This window comes from Sus scrofa, chromosome 14 (assembly GCF_054392235.1).
Source record: "Sus scrofa isolate SSC_HxYL_T2T_F1_AM1 chromosome 14, Sscrofa_HxYL_maternal_Yorkshire_Landrace_v2.0, whole genome shotgun sequence".
Lineage (NCBI taxonomy): Eukaryota > Metazoa > Chordata > Mammalia > Artiodactyla > Suidae > Sus > Sus scrofa.
The window spans coordinates 113,155,030-113,176,843 of record NC_139396.1 but is presented as its reverse complement, the minus strand read 5'-3'; the positions used below and the strand labels follow the sequence as shown (position 1 = coordinate 113,176,843).

The following is a 21,814-nucleotide window of genomic DNA, read 5'->3' as shown; positions in this document are numbered from 1 at the left end:
CACAAGCAGACACTTGTGGGATACATCTTCCCAAATGAGATTCCATATGCATCAAATGGAATCATGTATATTGGGCTCTTCATTAAAATGTGTGGATGCTATTGATTTAAAACTAATGAAGAGGAGTTCCCATCATGGCGCAGTGGTTAACGAATCCGACTAGGAACCATAAGGTTGCAGGTTCGGTCCCTGCCCTTGCTCAGTGGGTTAACGATCCGGCGTTGCCGTGAGCTGTGGTGTAGGTTGCAGACGCGGCTCAGATCCCGTGTTGCTGTGGCTCTGGTGTAGGCTGGTGGCTACAGCTCCAATTAGACCCCTAGCCTGGGAATCTCCATATGCCACGGGAGTGGCCCAAGAAATAGCAAAAAGACAAAAAAATAAAATAAAAATAAAAAATAAAATAAAACTAATGAAGAGAAGATCCAAGAAGATTTTTCATCTCAGCACAAAGAACACTAGAGTCTTCAAATAGTGGGTTGTATTGGATTTTAAGACAAATTATCCTTATTCTAAGAATAAACAAGCAGAACCTCAAAGAGCATATTCAAAAGTCTATTTAGGAGATGCAAAAAATAGGAGGGAGATAGCATTGGATGGAGAAGGTTTATTTCCCCTCTGGGAGTCTGTGCTTCTATCTCTGTAACCTCACCCTGGACAGAGCATCCTTCACAGCCTGGTGGACCTGTTTATTCCACAGAGTGTAAATGACAGGATTCAGTGGCGGAGTCACCACCGTGTTCACAAGGGCAGCCTCCCTGTTGGAGTCCAGCCTGTTTGTTTGCTTTGGTTTCACATATATAAAGACACAACTGCCATACATCAGAGAAAGGACAATGAGATGAGATGAGCAGGTGGAGAAAGCTTTCTGTCGCTTCTTGGCTACAGGGAGATGCATGATTGTGACTATTATGTTACTATGTGCAAAGATGGCTGTAATTAGGGGTGTCAAAAGAACACACAAAGCAAGGTCAAAGGCCAACATTTCAATAGATCTGGTGTCATAACAAGAGAGATTAGTCAAGGGCCTCAAATCACAGAAGAAGTTAGGAATGACATGGGGGCCACAGAAGGATAACTGAGAAAGCATTTTAACTGGAACCACCATTTAGAGGAATCCCAAAACTAAGCAGGCAGTGACCAGGAGGAAACACATCCTTGGGTTCATGATAGTTATGTGAAACAGAGGTTTACAAATGGCCACGTACCGATCCAAGGACAGTACAGCCATAAGGAAGAAAACAGTTGCTCCCAAGAAAAGAAAGACAAAAACTTGTGTGAAGCAGGCAGCAAAGGAAATTGTTTGCCTCCCTGACAGAAAGATGGCCAGCAATTTAGGAATAACAGTGGTTATAAAACATCACTCTAAGAAGGAAAAACTGCTGAGGAAGAAGTACATAGGTGTCTGGAGGTGATGGTCAGTCCAGGTGATGGTGATTATGAGAATGTTTCCTGTGATGGAGGCCAGATACATCAGCAGATGCACCAAGAAGAGGACCTCCCCTAGGTGCTGGACAGCAGGGAATCCCTCAGGGATGAATTCCTGAACTGCGGTCCCATTTCTTCCATGCCCCATCATGGCCTTTCCATTTCTTCAATCAACCCTTGTTGAGCCATTTTGCAGAGGGTCATGACTGAAGAATGAAGAACCTTATTTTATTAAATATATAAAATAGTGTAGACATGGTGACTGGGTTTATTATTTTGAACATTATATTTCATGTATAGTTTTACTCATTACTAAGTAAAATGCATTTTTATCTTTAAATATATTTATGTAGATGCAGCCTAAAATCTTGGAGAAGAATTGTGCATGTGGCTACAAGTTTTGATAAAGTCATTTTAACAGTGTTAGGTGGCAGATGCGGCTCGAATCTGGTGTTGCTGTGGTTCTTGCGTAGGCTGGCAGCCACAGCTCTGATTAGACCCCTATATTCATTTTCCTATATAGTCTATTGCTGAGCAGAAAAGTCCTTCTTTCAGTTATATATCTGATCATGCAATATACTCCTGGTAAGACACCATTAATATCATGCATCTATAAGGTGAATATTGAAAAAGGAAAACTGTAGCCTTAAAATCACTGAACTGGTAGACAGAACAATAGAAATTACCCAGTATGAACAACAAAAATAAAATAACTTTAAAAAACTATATACAGCCACATGGACCTGTGGAACTATAACAAAAGATCTAACATTTGTGTCACTGGAATCTAAAAAAGTGGAGAAATGGAGTAGGCCATTTCATATACCAGCAATGAAGATGTGGACATTGAAACCAAAAGTACAATAGCACTTACAATCACTCTATAAAAATGGAAAATGCTTTAGCATGAATCTAACAAAACATGTACAGAACTTATATACTGAAAACCACCAAATGCTAGTGAAAAAGTAATATCTAAATAATAAAGAGATATACCATGTTCATGCATTTGAGAACTAGAAGGGGGAATTCAAAATTACAGAGCAAGAAGACATGGAGCTCACTTCCTCCCGTGAACACATCAAAAATACATGTGGAATATATGGAACAACTCTTAATGAAAATTAACTGCAAACTGGCAGAAGGACTCCTGTACAACCAAGACTCTAAGAGAGATATACATATAATTCGGTAGGAAAGGAAGAAAAGTGATTGGGTTGGGATGTGAGCATCTGAGGGGGATTCATAGGAAAAGGGGGGTTGTACCTGCAATGGGGAGTGAGCAAGTCAAGTGACTGGACATCCCAGTCCTGGGGTTCTCTGCAAAAGAGACAAACCCCTCAGCTGGTTGGAGGACCCCGGTGCCATATAGGAAGGCTAGAGAAGCCTGACTTCGCCCATGAGGAGTGTGTGATAATGACATGCCTCCAGATGCAAGTCATTCTGGCCACATGCCCCAGCCCAAGCTGAGGAAACACTCTGGCCCCAGTTACTCCAAGCACTGGATCTGGGGTGGCAAGAACCAGGGAATAGGCTTGACCTTGGTATACAGAGATGACCCAGTCCCAGAGTGGAGCCTGGGTGTGGTGACAATGGCCATTGCTGGCACTTAGGCTGGTAACCTTGTTCTCTATATCTGTGAGTCTGCTTTTATTTTTGTTTTATTATATTCACTAGTTTTTTTTATTATATTCACTAGTTTGTTTTTTATTATATTCACATTTGTTGTATTTTTTAGATTCCATTTGACATTCCACAAATATCATAGAGTATTTGTCTTTCTCTGTTTGACTCATTTCACTTAGCATAATGACCTCCAATTTCATCCATGTTGCTGCAAATGGCAAAATTTTGCTCTTTCATGGTTAAGTTTGTGTGTTTGTATGTGTGTGTTTGTATATATGTATACACTTAGGTTGCTTCTACATCTTGGTTATTGTAAATAACGGTGCTATCAACATTGGAGCACATGTATCTTTTCAAATTAGTGTTTTTGTTTTTTTCTAGATATATACCCATGAGTGGAATAGCTGAGTATGGTAGTTCTATTTTTATTGTTTGCAAAACTTCCATATTTTTTCCACACTGGCTACACCAATTAACATTTCCACCCTACAATGCAGGAGGGTTCCCTTTTCTCCACACCCTCACCAACATTTGCTATTTGTGTTCTTTTTAATGATGGCCATTCTGACTGGTATGAGGTGATATCTCACTGCAGTTTTGATTTGCATTTCCCTGATGATTAGCAATGTTGAGCATTTTTCCATGTGCCTGATAGCCATATAAATTTCCTCTTTGGAAAACTGTCTCTTCAGTTCTTCTTTCTTTTTAAAAAATTATATATATATATATATATATATATATATATATATATATATATATATATATATGGTGACTCAGTTACACATACATGTATACATTCTTTTTTCTCATATTATCATGCTCCATCATAAGTAAACAGACCTAGTTCCCAGTGCTACACAGCAGGATCTCAGCCATAAAAAAGAAGAAAATAATGCCATTTGCAGCAACATGGATGGAACTAGAGACTTTCATACCAAGTGAAGTAAGTCAGAAAGAGAAAGACAGATACCATATGATATCACTTATATCCAGGATCTAATATACGGCACAAATGAACCTTCCACAGAAAAGAAAATCATGGACTTGCAGAATAGACTTATGATTTCCAAGGGGGAGGGGGAAGGAGTGGGATAGAAGGGGAGCTTGGGATTAATACATGCAGACTATTGCTTTTGGAATGGCTTAGCAATGAGATTCTGCCCAATTTTTAATCAGGTTGTTTGATTTTTTGATGTTGAGTTGTATGAGATATTTACATATATTGGACATTAAACCATTATTGGTCATACCATTTGAAAATATTTTCTCCCATTCAATAAGTTGTATTTTGGGTTTTTTCTTTTTTGATGCTTTCTTTCACTGTGCAAAAGATCTTAAGTTTAATTAGGTTCTACTTGGGGGTTTTTTTGCTTCCATTTTCTTTACTTTAGGAGACAGTTCCAAAAAAAAAATATTGCTGGAATTTGTGTCAGAGTGTCCTACCTATGTTTTCTTCTAGGACTTTTACAGTATCCAGTCTTACATCCAGGTCTTTAATCCATTTTCAGTTTATTTTTGTATATGGTGTTAGAGAGTTTCTAATTTCATTCTTTTACATGGAGCTGTCCAGTTTTCCCAGCACTGCTTCTTTTTTTTTCATTCATTAAATATTTTTTAAGATTTTCATTTGTTCCATTATAGTTGATTTACAGTGTTCTGTCAATTTCTATTGTACAGTAAAGTGACCCAGTCATACATACCTTTTTTTCACATTATCCTCCATCATGTTCCATCACAAATGACTAGATACAGTTCCCTATGCTATACAGCAGAATATCATTTCTTATCCACTCCAAATGCAATAGTTTGCATCTATTAACCCAAATTCATTGATGAGTTCTAACCGTTTTCTGGTGCTGTCTTTAGGGTTTTCTAAGTATAGTATCATATCATCTGCAAAGAGTATTAATTTTACTTCTTCTTTTCCAATTTGGATTCCTTTTATTTCTTTTTCTTGGCTCCTCCTTATATTTTTCTAGTTCCTTTATAAAATAATCTGCATAATTGTTTATATCCACTCTTAAGTCCTTCATATTCACCCTTAATTCCTTCAGCATTTTCACTATCTCCTTTTTAAACTCAGTGTCTATTAGACTGCAGAGGTCTGTTTCATTGTTTGCTGCTTCAGGTGAATTCTCCTGTTGTTTTAACTGGGAACAGTTTCTGAGCTTCTTCATTTTGCTTAATTTTTTTTATTCTGTGAGTTTAGGGAAACCTGCTACTGTAGTATTGGACGGCTATTTTTTGCAAGAGCACCCCTTTGTATTTTGTAGGGGTTTACTACTTATTTTTGGCATGGGAGTTTGGATATTTGTTGTCTCCTTCCTCAGAGTGAACAGGCTGTTACCTCCTTAATAGGGTGCTCTGTGTGTTTCCAGGGAGAAGGAAGCAATGGGCAGGGCTAGTAGTCAGTGTCTAGTTGCTGGGCTCTTGACAGTAGCAAGGACCCACCGGAAGGTGGCGCAGGCTACTCCTGGTTGCAGGGCCTCAGACATATTTATTATTTTTTTTAGTGATATTTATTTTTTCCATTATAGTTGGTTTACAGTGTTCTATTAATTTTCTACTATACAGGAAAGCGACCCAGTCACACATACGTATATACATTATTTTTCTCACATTATCCTCCATCATGGTCCACTAGATATAGTTCCCAGTGCTAGACAGCAGAATCTCATTGTTTATCCATTCCAAATGCAATAGTTTGCATCTATTAACCCCAGATTCCCAGGCAGATTTAGATGGTGCTGGGAGCATTTGGCAGTGGCAGTGGCAGGGTGTGTGAGTTCCCAGGGGAGTGAGAGCAACAACAGGTGGTGTTTGGTCACAAAGCCCTCCTCTGTGGTGTCCTCTGAGGTGACTGGGGCTGCAAGTGGTGCCTGTTCATGGACCCCTAGTGGTGGCAGGCCACGCCCACCTTGAGTCAGAGATAACTGCCCCCTCCACCTGTAGACCACGCAGTTATGGTCAGTTAATCTGTGACAAAGAAGACAAGAATGTACAGTGCAGAAAAGACAGTTTCTTCAGGAAGTGGTACTGGGAGGAGAAGGATCAGGATGGCAGAGGAGTAAAACATGGTGCTCACCTTCTCCAACAAGCAACCCTGTACATCCACAACACCATTGCACCACACTCTGCAACACAGCCCTCCTCATGCCTTTTCCTTTTTATGTTCACCAGCATGGGTACTAGCGTCTTCTCAATTAGATTACCAGTATTCTAAAGATACAAATGAAGGCTCACATTCCTGTTTGTCAAATGAATAATGAATGCTCTCTTAAGCACTCAATATTTATCTAAGTATTTTTTTTTATTTTTTACTCCAATTAAAAATGTAGAAAATATAACAATTATAAGAAACCAAGATGAATAACACAATGTATGTTCTTCATGGCATGCTGAAAATCTACTAGTAATCGTATTGAGGCATTAATGGTCGTTTTCAAAGCCCTATTCACTGCAAAGTCTCTGAGACACTGAGGGCTTCAACATATCCTTTGGGTATCAGAATGCTATTAGAAGAGATTAGACTTGGTCCATACCAACCTATGCGCCAAAGCCACAGGCAGTCTATAGATGATCAAATTCTTGAATTTCATGTCCCAAATCATTGTGCTTCTGATGGATTACAATGAGAATATGGGATGAAGAACCATGGACAACCCATTCCTTTGAAATAAATACCAAATGCTACCCTCAGTTTCTATCTGCAGTGGTAAACAATATGCATTTTTCTTCAATCCCAAAGATTTGGTTCAACACTCACGACTAGCTTCTGTCATCTTTAGTGGGTCATGATAAAGAGAATAAATTTTTCAGTCCAGTTAGACATGGAGGATTTGTCCACTCAGTTGTTTTCTGAAACAATGGGAGGACAGCATTGCCTTCTTGAGGTGCTGAGTAATATTTAGAGCTAAATCATAGCAGTTGTCCCCACTCCAGGTGAACAAGGTAGGAAAGATATTCGTGATTTGAGAACAAAGTAAAGGAGGGGTAAGAAACCTCAGGCATTTTTCTAAATGCATAGGCAACACTTCAGGTTTTAAGGTTGCAATTTCTGCATTCAAAACAAAGTAGTTATTGCAGACATCACACTCATCAAACTGCATTCATTAAATACGTCCAGTTTGGAGGAGTTTCCATTGTGGTGCAGCAGGTTAAGAATCCGACTAGTATCCATGACAATGCAGGTTCAATCCCTGGCCTCACTCAGTGAGTTAAGGATCTGGCTTTGCCATGAGCTGTGGTGTAGGTGGCAGATGCGGCTTGGATCATGCGATGCTGTGGCTGTGGTGTGGGTTGGCAGCTACAGCTCTGATTTGGCCCCTAGCCTGGGAACTTCCATATGCTGGGGGTGTGGCCTCAAAAAGACAAAAAGAAAAAAAAATTGTGCAGTTTTTATATATCAGTTATACCTCAAAAAAGCTGTTAGAACAAACTATCTTAATAATACATTTTACCTTGAGTGTTAGTGATAAGAAAAGAGAAAGACAGAAACAACAGTTTTCATTAGAATCAGAAAATTTTTTTTGAAGGCTAACTGGCTCCAGAGGGAACATGAGGTGAGATAGAAGAGGGTTTCTTAGGGGCCAGTGGTCACCTTAAAGAAATTCTTCAGTCTGGCAATCCCCCAAGTGCTATAAAGTCCACATCTCCTGCTTAACTCTTTTCAGGCTCACACACCTAAATGCTAGATGTGGTTTCAGGATTTACAATCTGAATGTTATACAGACAAAAGAAAAAGAAAACAGAAAAACACTTCCATATAGCTGTAAGTCTAAAACTCAAGAAGCCTTCTCTTCTCCTAGAGAGCTTTGTTTCCCTGATAGCTTAGCATTGACATCACAATGGGGTCTCACAGGCTCACATCAGCCAGCCTCAGGGCACCATAATTCCAAACTCATCTTTTCTTCTGGGTAGAAGAGACAGGTTTACTTACCTTCCAGTCCAGAAACTTGCTCATCAGACCCTTCATAGAAAGGTCAATTCCCACTTAAACTGCAGTCTCCAAGAAGAGCTTCAAAAGACACAAATTAATGTCTGAAGAAGGGGAAAAGTTTCCTGAGGGCTGCTTTGACTTCCTGGTTTCTCAAAGTATAGATGAGGGGGTTGAGAGTAGGGCTCAATATGGTGTACAGCACACCAGCCAACTTGCTCTTCTCCGCACTGTAGCTGGAGACAGGGCTTATGTAGGCGTAGAAGACGGCAGTGTAATACATGCACACCACAATGAGGTGGGAAGAGCAGGTGGAAAAGGCTTTCTTCTTCCCCTCAGCAGTCCGCATCTTTAGGATGCTGGAGATGATGAACCCATAGGACACAATGGTCATCAGGAAGTTCAACATGCCATAAAAGGCATCAGCCAGGACAATCATGATGCTGTTCACATAGGTGGAGCTACAGGAGAGAAGTAACAGAGGAGGGACCTCACAGAAGAAATGGGTGATAATGTTGGGGCCACAGAATTTCAAGCGCAGCATCAGCCCTGTGTGGATAGCCGTGTTGAAAGCACAGAGCACCCACACACCTATGGCCAACATGCTGCAGAATGCCTTGCTCATTAAGGTGCTGTAATGCAGGGGGTGGCAGATGGCTGCATACCGGTCATAGGCCATGACTGTGAGGAGGAGCAGCTCCGAGGATGCAGCCCAGGTGAGGAAATAAAGCTGGGCCATGCAGCCACCATAGGAGATGGAGCTCTCCTCTGTAACTAGACCCTCCAGTGCTTTGGGCATGATGGAAGAGGTGCAGATAATGTCCATAGTAGCCAAGTTGAAGAGAAAAAAGTACATGGGGGTATGCAGCCCACGATTGAAGGTGATGCCCAAAATGATGAGGATATTACCTATGAGTGCTACAGAGTATAGGGAGAGGAAACAGCCGAATAGAAGCACACAGTATTCTGGGTGCTCTGAAAAGCCCTGCAGGATGAACTCTGTTACCAAAGTCTGGTTATTCATGGTCCTCAGGCTGAGAGGGGTTTCTGGGACTATCAGGTGATATCTCCACCCACAGCTTCATGTGATTTGGGGGCTAGAGAGAGAAACAAGAGGTGTCCTAAGGAAGGCTGCTACCATGTTTCCTTCACACCTGATGCCATGGCATTAGCGATATTATATAGATGTATTAGGACTCATTAATCAAGATAAATACACAAATATGACAACTGGCAAAGGATATGAACATTCAGTTCATAAAGGTAGGTACAAATGGCCAATTGAACTCATCAGGCATCATTCAACCACAAAGAAATGCGAGTTAAATCAACAACCCACTCTTTATCAGCCATGATTTGGTCAAGTTAGAAAAGCAGGGTATTGGCTAACATTAGAAAGGGTGCCATGATGTAAACCTTTTAAAAATCATATTCCATTTGAGCCAGAACTTTCATTTCTAAGAATTTATCCTAAGGGAACAATTAGAAGCATCTTCAAGTTGGCATCAAATTTAAAAGTAACCTATACTTTTTTTTTCTTTTTAGGGCCACACTTGTGGCATATGGAAGATGCCAGGCTAGGGGTCGAATCAGAGCTGCAGACATCCGCCTACGCCACAGCCACAGCAACAGCAACACAGGATCTGAGTCATGTCTGTGTCCTACACCACAGCTCACAGCAAAGCCAGATCCTTAACCCACTGAGTGAAACAGGGATCAAACCCACACTTATGGATACTACTTGGGTTAATAACCTGCTAAACCACAACGGGAACTCCAAAAGTAAGCTATACTCGTAAAGGTGAGTATATATGATGTATTGATATGATGTGTGCTTATCAAAATGATGCTTTAGAGGTGTTTTACTGATGTTTACGAAAATTAAAAACTAGTGTGTGTAACAGCATCTCATTTTGAGTTTTTAAAAAAAGCACGTTTGTATATGTACCTGTAAAAAAAAAAACACTGGTAAGTGATAGACTAGAATTTGAAGAGTGGGGGTGGACTATAGTCGATTTCATGTCCTTGTTTTTGCTGCTCTGTATTTTCTGATTTTTCCAATTAAAAGCCTTTCTAAAGGCAGATCTATCATGTAATTCTCCTTCTAATAATTCTTCCATTAGCTCCCATTGCTGACAGAACAAAGGCTCCCATCTGCTACTCATGGAATCCACCTCCTCTCCTGCCAATATCCTCCCACTCATCCTGCTCCTCAGAGCCAAAACTTCCACCACACCCAGAATGCATGAGCCATGCCAGGCTTTTGTGGCTTCATTCTTACATTCTATTCAACGAGGAATGTAATTCTCATGAACCAGGTTGATTATCAGCCTCCTACCCTTTTCTGACATCCCTTCCTTAAAGAGAAAGGAGCACTCTCTCCTTTGTGGCTTTTCAGGATACCGTACTGACTTCTATCCTAGAACTCACGACAAGTCACCTTGTGATCATGGTACCCAACTCTCTCCCTAAGGTTAGTATATTTGCCTCACTTCTCTTTCAGAATTCCTCTTTGGCACTTAGCCCCAGTGCCTGATATGGAATGGGTGGGCCCTCAAATATGTTTGCTGAAATAGCGCTAAAGAATAGTCTACTACAAATAAAAGCAGAGTCCTTTTCTATTCTCAAGTCAGTGTACGCATTCTGTATTGCTTAAGATGAAATCAGCATGGTGCCACATTTACTTTTTTCCTTCTTTTCAACTCTTTATTCATGAAAATAGTTAATTTAAGGTATATGCTCACATTCAACTTAGAATTCTGTGTTTTGTCAAACTTCAAAAAAAGTTAATTACCTCTCAAGCATTAAATGATTTAGTCAAAGTTCACCTAAAATTGGACCATATCACAACTCTGTAAGGTGAAGACTATTCTTGAATAGAAGAGCATAAAATTCCTCTGACTCAGAGCAATAACCTATGTTAGTGTAGAGTCTGTTCAAAGTGGATGCAAATGGTGGAGCTCCATCTATATTTTCCCTGCAACAACGTATCAGGTCAGCTAATCAGTTTGGTGGATGTAATAAATACAGTGTGCTTCAGCTTATTTCCTTTTTTATTTGGGACAACAATAATGAATATTACTTTTTCCCAGTTTGTGTGGGGGATCTGGAGATGTGATTTCCTCCTTTGTACTCTGCTTCTCACCCATCTGGTGAGTGATTCCTGTTTAAGTCTAGGCACTCCTATGAGGATGAAAAGCTGAGGCAGGCTGAAAAGGAAGAGAACAGATTTGCTCCCATGTATGTCTCCATCTAAGATTTCTGCATTTACCACTAATATCCTCCCTAGGATTCTAACCACTCTGACGCCTTTAGTTATCACTTTTAGTCACTCCACACACGGTATGAATTACAAACCAGAGACTCATATCACTGTGGCCATACCTAGGAGGAGACAGACATGTCCATCATTAAACACCAAGCAGGAGCAGCCCTATCATATACCATTACTGGAGCACCAAGAGTACCTATTATGAAGGAAACCTTAAACCTGGTCCTTCTCTTAGCTCAACTCCAGAGTGAGGATTTAAAATATTAAATGAACTATAACCCAAATGGAAGTTTTGAACAGATACTGAGCACAAGGAAGTTTCATCAAACCAATTCACATATTACCCCTCATATAACTACCCTCTCACTATAATTTTCAGGGCAGGTGGACATCTTCCCCATCCAGCTAATCAACAGGGAGGTTAGGCAGTCAAGACACCAAGACTCTCTCTGTAAGAATGACCTTGAAATCTCTGTTGGGCCTTAGCTGGTCATTTCTTCTTCTGAAAATAACACAGATCTTTCTTTCCCAAGGTTTGGGGAGCACTGGCGTTAAATTCTTAAGCATCACAAGACTATTACAAAGACGTGACAGGGAAAAAAACTTTCAGGTACCAATTGCCAAGTTTTAACACATTTATATTCAGACAACATGACTCCCCACATGCAAGATGATAGGACATTTAAACAGTAGTTATTTCCACACTTACCAGATCATTTGGCATTCAGATTTCAGAGGAAATGAAAAGGTGTCTTGGCTGATTTAATCACTTTAAAGAAACAGCATTCAGTGTCCTCAAAAATCCCTGAAATTAAAATGTTCATTTTATTGAGTTTTTCACACACACACAAATAGACTGAATTTTCTGTGGAAGACAATTTATTTTTAGTGAATTTTTGTCTTAGTTTCAATTTATTGGCCTTAATTTCACAAATGGAGAATTATTACTGTTTTAAGACATTGAATTAATAATGGATAAGTTGACTACTGCCACTACTTTCATCTCTGAAGGGGTCTGAAGATTTTCACAGACGCCATGTGATGAATCCAATGTCCTTCTATTATATGTGAAGATAAATATTCCTATTGAAAATATATTCCAAGAACAGAAAACTAAAAATCAGAAAATGCAAAAATCTAATATGTTCAGGTTTAAATACGAAAGATGGTTCGAAGATGACCCAGTCCAGCCTATTTATTGTAAAACTACAAAGGCATCTAAGTGACTTATCCTAGTCACAGTGAGTATTAGTGGCAAAGTTAATATCTAGTCCAGGGATTTGGGATTCCAGTCTGGAATTCCTTGCAGTGTAATTTGTTTGTTGCCTTATTGAATCTAACCTTATCAAATGTCAAAGCAAAAATCAAGAAAAAGAAAAATCAACCATTTCTATGAAATTTATTATGATTGAGGTGTGGAATGCAACCTTAAACACATAACCAGTTTTAGAATCCTATTTGCTCCATTATTTCATTTACAGATTAAACAGTAATAATACTCAGTGAGAAGCCCAAAAATGTTACTGACTCTGGGTCAGCTAAACAAAAAATATCAGTTCTTTTATACAGTTAATGATCCAGATTATGCAAACTTACAGTTTTGAGTAGGATGAACCACCTTCAGAGCTTAATTATCTTGGAGTTCCCGTTGTGGCTCAGTGGTTAACGAATCCAACTAGGAACCATGAGGTTGCAGGTTCCATCCCTGGCCTTTTTCAGTGGGTTAAGGATCTGGCATTGCTGTGAGCTGTGATGTAGGTCAAAGACGTGTCTCGGATCCCGCGTAGCTGTGGCTGTGATGTAGGCCAGCAGCTACAGCTCCGATTAGACCCCTAGCCTGGGAACCTCCATATGCCGCGAGAGCGGCCCAAGAAATGGCAAAAAGACAAAAAAAAAAAAAAACCTGTTAATTACCTTGAAAAAAATTCTTTCACTTTTGTGGATTTTAAGTATAGCCTCTCTTTCTCTGTATACCACAACTGAGGATGGAAACATAGTCACATTGGGGCAGTATGCATTGTAAGACAAAATCGATCTAGACAGGATGAAAGATTTCTTCCCCTATTTAAGCTGACCTTGGCAAGATTTTGTGATTCATTAGCAAAGTTTGTCACTGCCTGTAGAAGACACTTGGGAGAGATGTTCACAGCTATTACTCTAAGTGGACCCTGAAGGAGCAATTAAATCAGGTGTTTCTTTGCTGGGTACTTGGCTGTCACTGGTGTTCACACAGACCAATTCAGACTTCAGATCCAAAGGTACAGAAAGGGCTGTGAGCCTGAGCAGGGGCAGAATCAAACATGTCTCCCAGTTCATAGAATCTGGGGCACCACAGACTCATATTCTGGTGTTCAGAATAATGTGCTCACACATATAGACTGGGGAGAGGGTATGGGCGGGCAGCGAGCATTTCTAGTCTGACTCCTTGGGAGACTAGAGGCATGAAGCAAACATCCCCATGCTCCCTTGCATTAAACACCCCTACCAGCAGAGCTGGCCCCTCACTAGCCCTCACTCACACTTGGCTCCCTTACCAACCTCTCTTCACTTCCCCTATCCCCATATTCTCTCTCCCTATCCAAATTCCACCAGATCTAACTCTATGTCCTCTACCAAGAGGGAAATAATCACTCTTTGCTGGATCTTTGTCACATTCAGGAGTTCCCCCACCATGCTTCAGTAGTAATAATATAGGCTTTAGAGTCTTTCTAGACCCAGGGTCAAGTCCCAACCCTGAAGGCTACTGGTTGTGTGACTTTGAGCAAGTCTCTTAACCACTCCAGGACTTAATTATGATAATATAAGGCTTACAACAGTACCTAATACATGAAAAGGGTCTGACAATATTTTATGTTCTCTTTCTCCAATTTGGCACATATTTATGTATATATGTTCTTCTGTATTAGTTAGCAGTCAGAAAACAGGCTGGATGTCTATTACCTGCCATCCTATGAAAGTTCCCTGAATGTGACCAGCACTTAACACATAATTGTTGGTTAAGCGGCTGATTAGTTAGGTTGGAGAGTTAAGTGGGTTTATTATTAAAAGGCACTTTGAGAGTTCTAATTCTATACATACCATGATATACCTGGAACAAGCTCTAAACTAAATAGTTCACAAATGACTTTGAGATCTGATCCTGGTATAAGGGGCTATGTGAATTTGTCTCATAACCTCTCTGAGTTTAATCTATAGAATGAGAATAACTATATCTACTATCAAGATGTTTCTTTGAATTAAAAATATGATATATATGAAACCATTTTAGATATCATGTAAGTTGTTACTATGGATGAGTCATCAGTACAAACAGTTACACAGAAAAATTCTGGCTTGGCAGTATTAAGTCCAAGTAGGTGATCTTTTTTCCAACAAAAGAAAAGCTACATCAACAAAGAATTCCTTTCTTGTGACGTTACTGATATGTTACCATTCAGGAATAAATGTGTATTAGTTAGGTTAAGGGCTAAACTGCTATAATGAAGAAACCAAAGTGTGTGGTGACTTAATCTTTTCTCTTTCACTCAATAATTTGAAGGTATGCATAAGTGATGGAGTTGTTTCCAGATTGCTGGGGTAGTTTTGCTCCATTAAATCATTAAGAAACCCAGGTTTCTCCTAAATCAATATTTCTTGAAGCCCTAGGCTGTTATTCTCTTTGCCATAATGAAAGTTGCCGTAACCTCCGTATTTCAGCTTGTAGTCAAGAAGAGTCAGGAGGCTCAGGGAAAGCAATTTATGTTAAGCAAGTGAGGCAGATGTCCCACATATAATTTCTGCTCACATTCTACTGGCAAAAATTTAGTAACATTGCCTTATCAAACTGCAAAAGAAGCTAGAAAATGTAGCCAAGTTGGGAAGTCATATGTACGGAAAAAAGGGAGAATAACTTTTTGTAAAAAAAAATTAACAGTTGCCATAGATATGCAAGAGGAAACTAAAGATAGTAGATTTACAAATCAGACTAGCAGTCAGAATGAATTTTGTTACTCTCTAAAGAAAAATTCAAAAAAGGAAAGAGTAATGATTATTTATACAGAAAGAAGGGGAAAGGTGAAAGGAAGATGAAAGAAATAGAGAGGTAAAAGAGCAACACTGAAAGTTTTAACTTTCAGGAAATTAAGAAAATGAATGCAGGAGTTCTAATATGTTTATATAGTATCCAGAAAGAATTCCAGAGAGATGCGACTTTGAAACGTTAAGCACAACCCACAAAAGTTGCCATTTGATTGAGCAGAGTGCCTAGAAGAAGTGTGGCATGTATGACTAAGAGAGTAGGGTCCGTGCTATGACACAAAGCAGACAGGGAGGCTTTTTAGGGATGCACTCATGGCATATTGAGGTTCCCAGGCTGGGGTCAAATCAGACCTGCCTACCTGCCAACACCACGGGTGCAGAGCAATGTGAAATCCCCGACCCACTGATAGAGGCCAGGGATCAAACCTGCATTCTCATGGATACTAGTCAGATTCGTTTCCCCTGCACCACAATGGGAACTCCAGGGGAGGCTTTCTGATCAAGAATATACTTAGAAACCTATGCAAATTTAGTGATCTACAGAATGGCATGAGGAGTCCTGCCTGGGCAATACCCCTACCTAACCTCAGATAGGACCAGCTATTAACACAATACAATTATTGATTTTTGGTTGATTCCTCATTACCCAGCTGTAGCCCTGAGCACATTTCATACTCTTCAAATCCTTCCTCTTCTACTTTTCCTTCATACACAACTACTGTCCTTGCCTCACATCTTCCCGAGAAGAGGAATTCCATCCTATCGGAAATTCATCCCCATTTCAACGTTTCTAGATTTTTATCCACAATCTTTATTGAATCCTGTCCTCTGCGAAGGTTCTATGAGAAACCAGCAGAGAATCAAGGCAGACTTGTTTTTCCCTAGAACAAAATATTAAACATAATTATTTTTAAGATGTCCATATAATCATAATCTGCATACCAGACATGCAAAGAAGTAGGGAAATATACCCACAGTGAGGAAAATGAATCAAAACCAGTCCAGAAATGAGAAAAATGATAGAATTAGTAGACAAGGATATTAAACAGTTATAACTATATTCCATATGTCCAAGAAGCTAGATAAAACTATACTATATGGAGACAAAGAAGGTATTATTAAAAAGATTCAAATTGAATTTCTAGAGATATAAATTACAATGTCTGAAATTAAAAATATACTTAATGGAATTAGCAGCATGGGAGAGATCATAGGAAGAAAAGATCAGTGAATTGAAAAAAAATGGCAGTAAAGCCTTCCCAAATTAAGAATAGATGGAGAAAAAATAAGATTATTGCATCAGCGAGTTATAAAACAATTTCAAATACCCTAATATATATGACTTAACTCAAAAGTAAGTAAGGAGTGGAGTAGAACATAAAAATGTTTGAATTAATAATGGCTAAAATTTTTCCAAATTTAATTAAAGATATAAAGTCGCAGACCTAACAAGTTTAATAAACCCAAAGCAAAATAAACAATGACAAAATTACACCAAGACACACCAAAACATGTTTAAAACTAGTGATAGAACAATCTTAAATATAGCTAAGGTAAAAAAGACATTAAGTACAGAGATAAACATAAACACAGAATACTTTGTATAGAATTAATGCAAGCTAGAAGATAGTGGAGAAACATCTTTAAAGTACTGGAAGGAAAAAAATGTCAATGCAGAATTTTATATATCCAGTAAAAATACCTTTCAAAAATAAAAGTGAAAAATATTTCAGAACTATAAAAGAAAAGGAATCAGCCAGCAGATACACACAACAAGAAATGTTAAAGGAAATCTTTAAAGACAAGGAAAATTTTACCAGATGGAAAACTAGACTCACTGAAAGGAATGAAGATTACCAGAACTGACAACTCTGGGAATGAAAGTGATACTTTATTTCTTGTTATTTAAATTTCTTTAAAAGATACTACACTGGTTAAAGAAAAATAACAGTTTTGTGAGATTTACAACATATTTAAAAGTAAAACAAATGATGACAACGACACAAAAGCTACCTGGGAAGAAATGAAAGAATGTTACTGTAAAGTTCTCATACTATACATTAAACGGTATAATAGCACTTGGGATTCATTGTGATAAAGTGCAAACAAACGCATAAAATGAGAAAAACAGGAACAAAAGATGAGACAAAGAGAAAGCAAACAGAAAGATGGTAAATTTAAATCCAATCAACATTAAAACCTAGGACACTCTAAGTCAAGAATAGTGGATGTTCTGTTACTCAACTGGGGGCAGATTCACAGATGAAATAAAGATATAGCCTAGATTTGGGCCAACTAGTTCACAGGGGAGAACCAATACAAATATTTGACCTTGGAAACAGTCCCTTTCAAGGAACCACAATTTTATTAAATTCATTTGTAGAGGCATTTATAGCCCAGGGCATTGTCCAAAACAATACAGCTGGCGGCTTGCTGTGGACTTCCACAGCTGGGTGTGATCAGAGAAAGTCCTAACAGTATTATTGTCATCCCAGGGTTGCTGTGGGCATACTCAGTGCTGTGCTTTCCTGAGACTTAACTCTGTGGGGAGGAAACAGACTTCAATAATATGGTCCAGCCAGTCACTAAACAAACAAGCAAAGAGAAATAACAACCCTGGGGCAAGAGGAGCAGTATTCAGTGTGGATATATTATATATTATCTAAAATGTTCAGTTTCCAAGCAAAAATTACAAATTATACAAAGAAACAGGAAATTCAATGAAAAGGTCCAAGAGGAAATCAGAATATACCTTGAGACAAATAAAAATAAAAGCACAACTTTCCAAAATCTATAGAATGCAGCAAAAGCAATGCTAAAAGTCAAATTTATGGTGATACAAGCTTATCTCAAAAACCAAGAAAGGTCTTCAACAACCTGACATACCATTCAAAGAAATTAGAGAAAGAACAAACAAAGCAGAAGGAAGGAAATAAAAAATATCAGGGTGGAAAGAAATAAAATACAATAGAAAAGATTGATGAAACCAAGATCTGATTTTTTGCAAAGTTAAAATTGATAAACCTTTAGCCAGGTGCACCAACAGGAAAAGAGAGAAGACCCAAATACACAACATAAGAAATAAATGAGGAGAAATAATGACAAATACCACAGAATTATTTAAAAATCTTAAGAGACTACCACTAATGGTTATATGCCAACAAACTGAATAACCTGGAAGAAACAAAAAATCTCTAGAAATATACAACCTTCCAAAACTGAATCAAGAAGAAAAAGACAACTTGAACAGACCAATCACTAGCAGTGAAATTAAATTCATAATTTAAAAAACTCCCTGCAAACAAAAGTCCAGGACCAGACAGGGGAGTTCTATCAAACATATGAATAACAAATACCTCTCCTTCTCAAACTATTCCAAACAATTGAAGAGAACAGAACACTCCCCAATTCATTCACCATTACCTTGACACCAAAACCAGACAAAGTCACTACAAAAAGGGCAAATTATAGGACAGTTTCTTTGATGAAAAAGAGATGCAAAAATCCTCAACAAAACATTAGCTAACTGAATTCAAAAATATATAAAAAGGATCATACATCACAGCCAAGTAGGATTTATTCCAGAGTCACGAGGATGGTTCAATATTCTCAAATCAATATTATACAGCATATTAACAATAGGAAGGATAAAAATTCATGATCATCTCAATAGACACAGAAAAAGAATTTGACAAAATTCAACACCTATTCATGATAAAAATTCTCATCAAAGTGGTACAGAGGGAACATATCTCAAGATAATAAAGCCCATTTATGACAAACCCACAGCCAACATCATACTCAGTGGTGAAAAACTGAAAGCCTTTCCTTTAAAATCAGGAACAAAATAAGTATGCCCACTCTTGCCATTTATATTCAACACAGTACTAAAGTCCTAGTTACATCAGTAGACAAGAAAAAGAAGAAAAAAGGCATCCAAAATAGAAAACAAAAGGTAATACTCTAATTATTTGCAGATGACATGATATTTTACATAGAAAACCCTAAAGTCTCTCACTAACAAACTATTAGAACAAATGAACAGATTCAACAAAATTGCAGAATATAAAATTAATATACAGAAATCTGTAGAATTTCTGAACACTGTTAATGAACTGTCAGTAAAAGAAAGCATAAAATTTTTAATCACATCAAAAGAATAAAATACCTAGAAATAAACTTCACCAAGGAAGTCAAAGACTAATTACCTGAAAAAAAAAAAAAAACTGATGAAGGAAAATGAAGCTGATACACATAAATGGAAATATACCCTGTGCTTCTGGATTGGAAGAATTGACATTGTCAAAATGGTCATAACACATGAACAAGGAGGAAACCAAAAGAGAAACTAGGAAATATTCTTAACTGAATGAGTATGAATCAAATATATTAAATTGTGAAATGTAAATTCAAAGAAATGCATATAGCACTGAATGCACGTATTAATAAAAGAAGCTCTCAAAAAATTTATCTTAGACTCACTTTTTTAGAACTAACAAAAGGAGCTCATTAAACCCAAAGTGGGAGAAAAAAGGAAATATTCAAGCCAAGAGCAAATATCAATAAAATTAAAAACAAAAAATAGAGGACAATCTATTTAAAAAGACTTAATTTGAAAAAAAATCAATAAAATTGATAATCCTCCAGTCAATGTAATAATACTTTAGTCAATATAATTAGAGAGAAGACACAGATTACCAATATCAGGAATGAAAGAGGGATAGCACTACAGAGTCTAGAGATATTCAAAGGATAATAAAGAAATAGGGTGAAAATTTTATGCCAATAAATTTGGCAACTTAGATGAAAAGGATAAGCTCACTAAAAGATACAAACTTCCAAAGATCACTTAAGAAGAAATAGATAAGCTGAATATCCAATATATATTAAATTGAATTTGGAGATTAAAAAGTTTGCCACAGAAAACTCTTGACCCAGAAGTCCTCACTGATAACTTAAGGAAAAATAATGCCAATTCAATACAAACTCCTCTTGGAAATTCAATATGAGGAAATAGTTCCCAATTCATCATGCGAGAACAGCATAACCCTAGGGCCAAAATCAGACAAAGACATTACAAAAAAAAAAAAAAAATTATAGACCATTATCATTTATGACCGTAGATACAAAAAATCTGAAGTAAAAGTTTAGTCAGTCAAATCCCAACAACATATAAAAAGGATACTACATCATGACCAGGTGGGGTTTATTCCAGAAATGCACTCTAACATATGAGAATTAATCAGGCATTCCCTCATGGCACAGAGGGTTAAGGATCCAGTGTTGTCACTGCAGCAGTTCAGGTTACTGCTGTCACGCAGGTTGCATCCCTGCCCCAGGAACTTCCACATGTCATGAGTGCAGCCAAAAAAGAAAAAGAAAAAGAAAAAAAATTAATCAATGTTCACCATATAAACAAATTAAAAAAGAAAAACCATATGATTATTTCATAGAGGCAGAAAAAAATTGACATGATTCAACATACAATATCTATTGATGATGAAAACCCTCAGCAAACCAGGACTAGAAGGAGACATCCTCAATCTGGTAAAAGACTTCCACAAAAATCCTGCAGCCAATATCACACTTAACAGTGAAATACTGAATGCTTTCCTCTGAAGACCAGAAAAAAGACAAGGATATATGTGCTTTCACAGAAAACCTCACTGTATATGTAAACGATCTTATGAATTATTAAAAAAATGCTAAAACAGTGTTTAGGGGTATTGCAAGTACAAGATCAATATATAGAAACCAACTATATTTCTGTATGCTAGCATGAACAATTAGAAATTGAAATTAATCATTTTGTTCTAAATATATTAAGTACACAGAAATAAATCTGACAAAAGTCGTGCAATAGATAAACATCAAAAACTACAAAATACCAAAACCAGACAAAGATAACACCAAAAAAGAAAACTATAGGCCAATATCTTTGATGAATATAGACACAAAAATTCTCAGCAAAATTTTAGCAAACCGAATCCAACAACATACAAAAAGATCATACACCATAACCATGTGGGATTCATCCCAGGTTTATAAGGATGATACAACAAATGCAAATCAATCAACATCATACACCACATTAACAAAAGTCAAAAACCACATGATCATCTCAATAGATGCAGGAAAAGCATTTGACAAAGTCCAACATCCATTCATGAAAATAACTCTTACCAAAGTGAATATATAGGGAATATACATTAACATAATAAAAGTCATTTATGACAAACCCACAGCAAATATAACACTCAATGGAGAAAAGCTGAAAGCCTTCCTGCTAAAATCTGGAACAAGACAGGATACCCGCTATCACCACTTTTATTCAACATAGTATTGGAAGTCCTAGCCACAGCAATCAGACAAAAAAAAATTAAAGGTATCCAAATTGAAAGAGCAGAAGTAAAATCGTCACTGAATGCAGATGACATGATACTATACCTAGAAAACCCTAAGGACTTAACCCCAAAACTACTTGAACTGATCAACAAATTAAGCAAAGTAGCAGGATATAAGATTAACCTTCAGAAATC

The 21,814-nt window shown here is 37.8% G+C and overlaps 2 protein-coding genes and 1 pseudogene across 3 annotated transcripts in view; all 3 read right to left on the bottom strand.

Moving 5' to 3' along the window:
• LOC100152956 (olfactory receptor 6C74) overlaps nucleotides 1–21,814 on the bottom strand; it is a 76,508-nt gene that overhangs the window by 28,464 nt on the left and 26,230 nt on the right. For both annotated transcript variants that reach the window (XM_013983472.3, XM_021073091.2), the window contains exon 2: nucleotides 11,968–12,063. In XM_013983472.3, the coding sequence (XP_013838926.2) occupies nucleotides 11,968–11,975 (8 nt within the window). In that variant the 5' untranslated portion in view covers nucleotides 11,976–12,063. The remainder of the gene's footprint in view (nucleotides 1–11,967; nucleotides 12,064–21,814) is intronic.
• On the bottom strand, nucleotides 632–1,573 carry LOC110256706 (olfactory receptor 6C74-like; annotated as a pseudogene).
• OR13A1 (olfactory receptor family 13 subfamily A member 1) overlaps nucleotides 6,343–21,814 on the bottom strand; it is a 41,740-nt gene continuing 26,268 nt past the window's right edge. Inside the window, exons 2-3 of the mRNA XM_084996638.1 lie at nucleotides 11,968–12,063; nucleotides 6,343–9,084 (exon numbers count right to left, since the gene is read on the bottom strand). Coding sequence (XP_084852764.1) covers nucleotides 8,085–9,011 — 927 coding nt within the window. The 5' untranslated portion in view covers nucleotides 9,012–9,084; nucleotides 11,968–12,063 and the 3' untranslated portion in view covers nucleotides 6,343–8,084. The remainder of the gene's footprint in view (nucleotides 9,085–11,967; nucleotides 12,064–21,814) is intronic.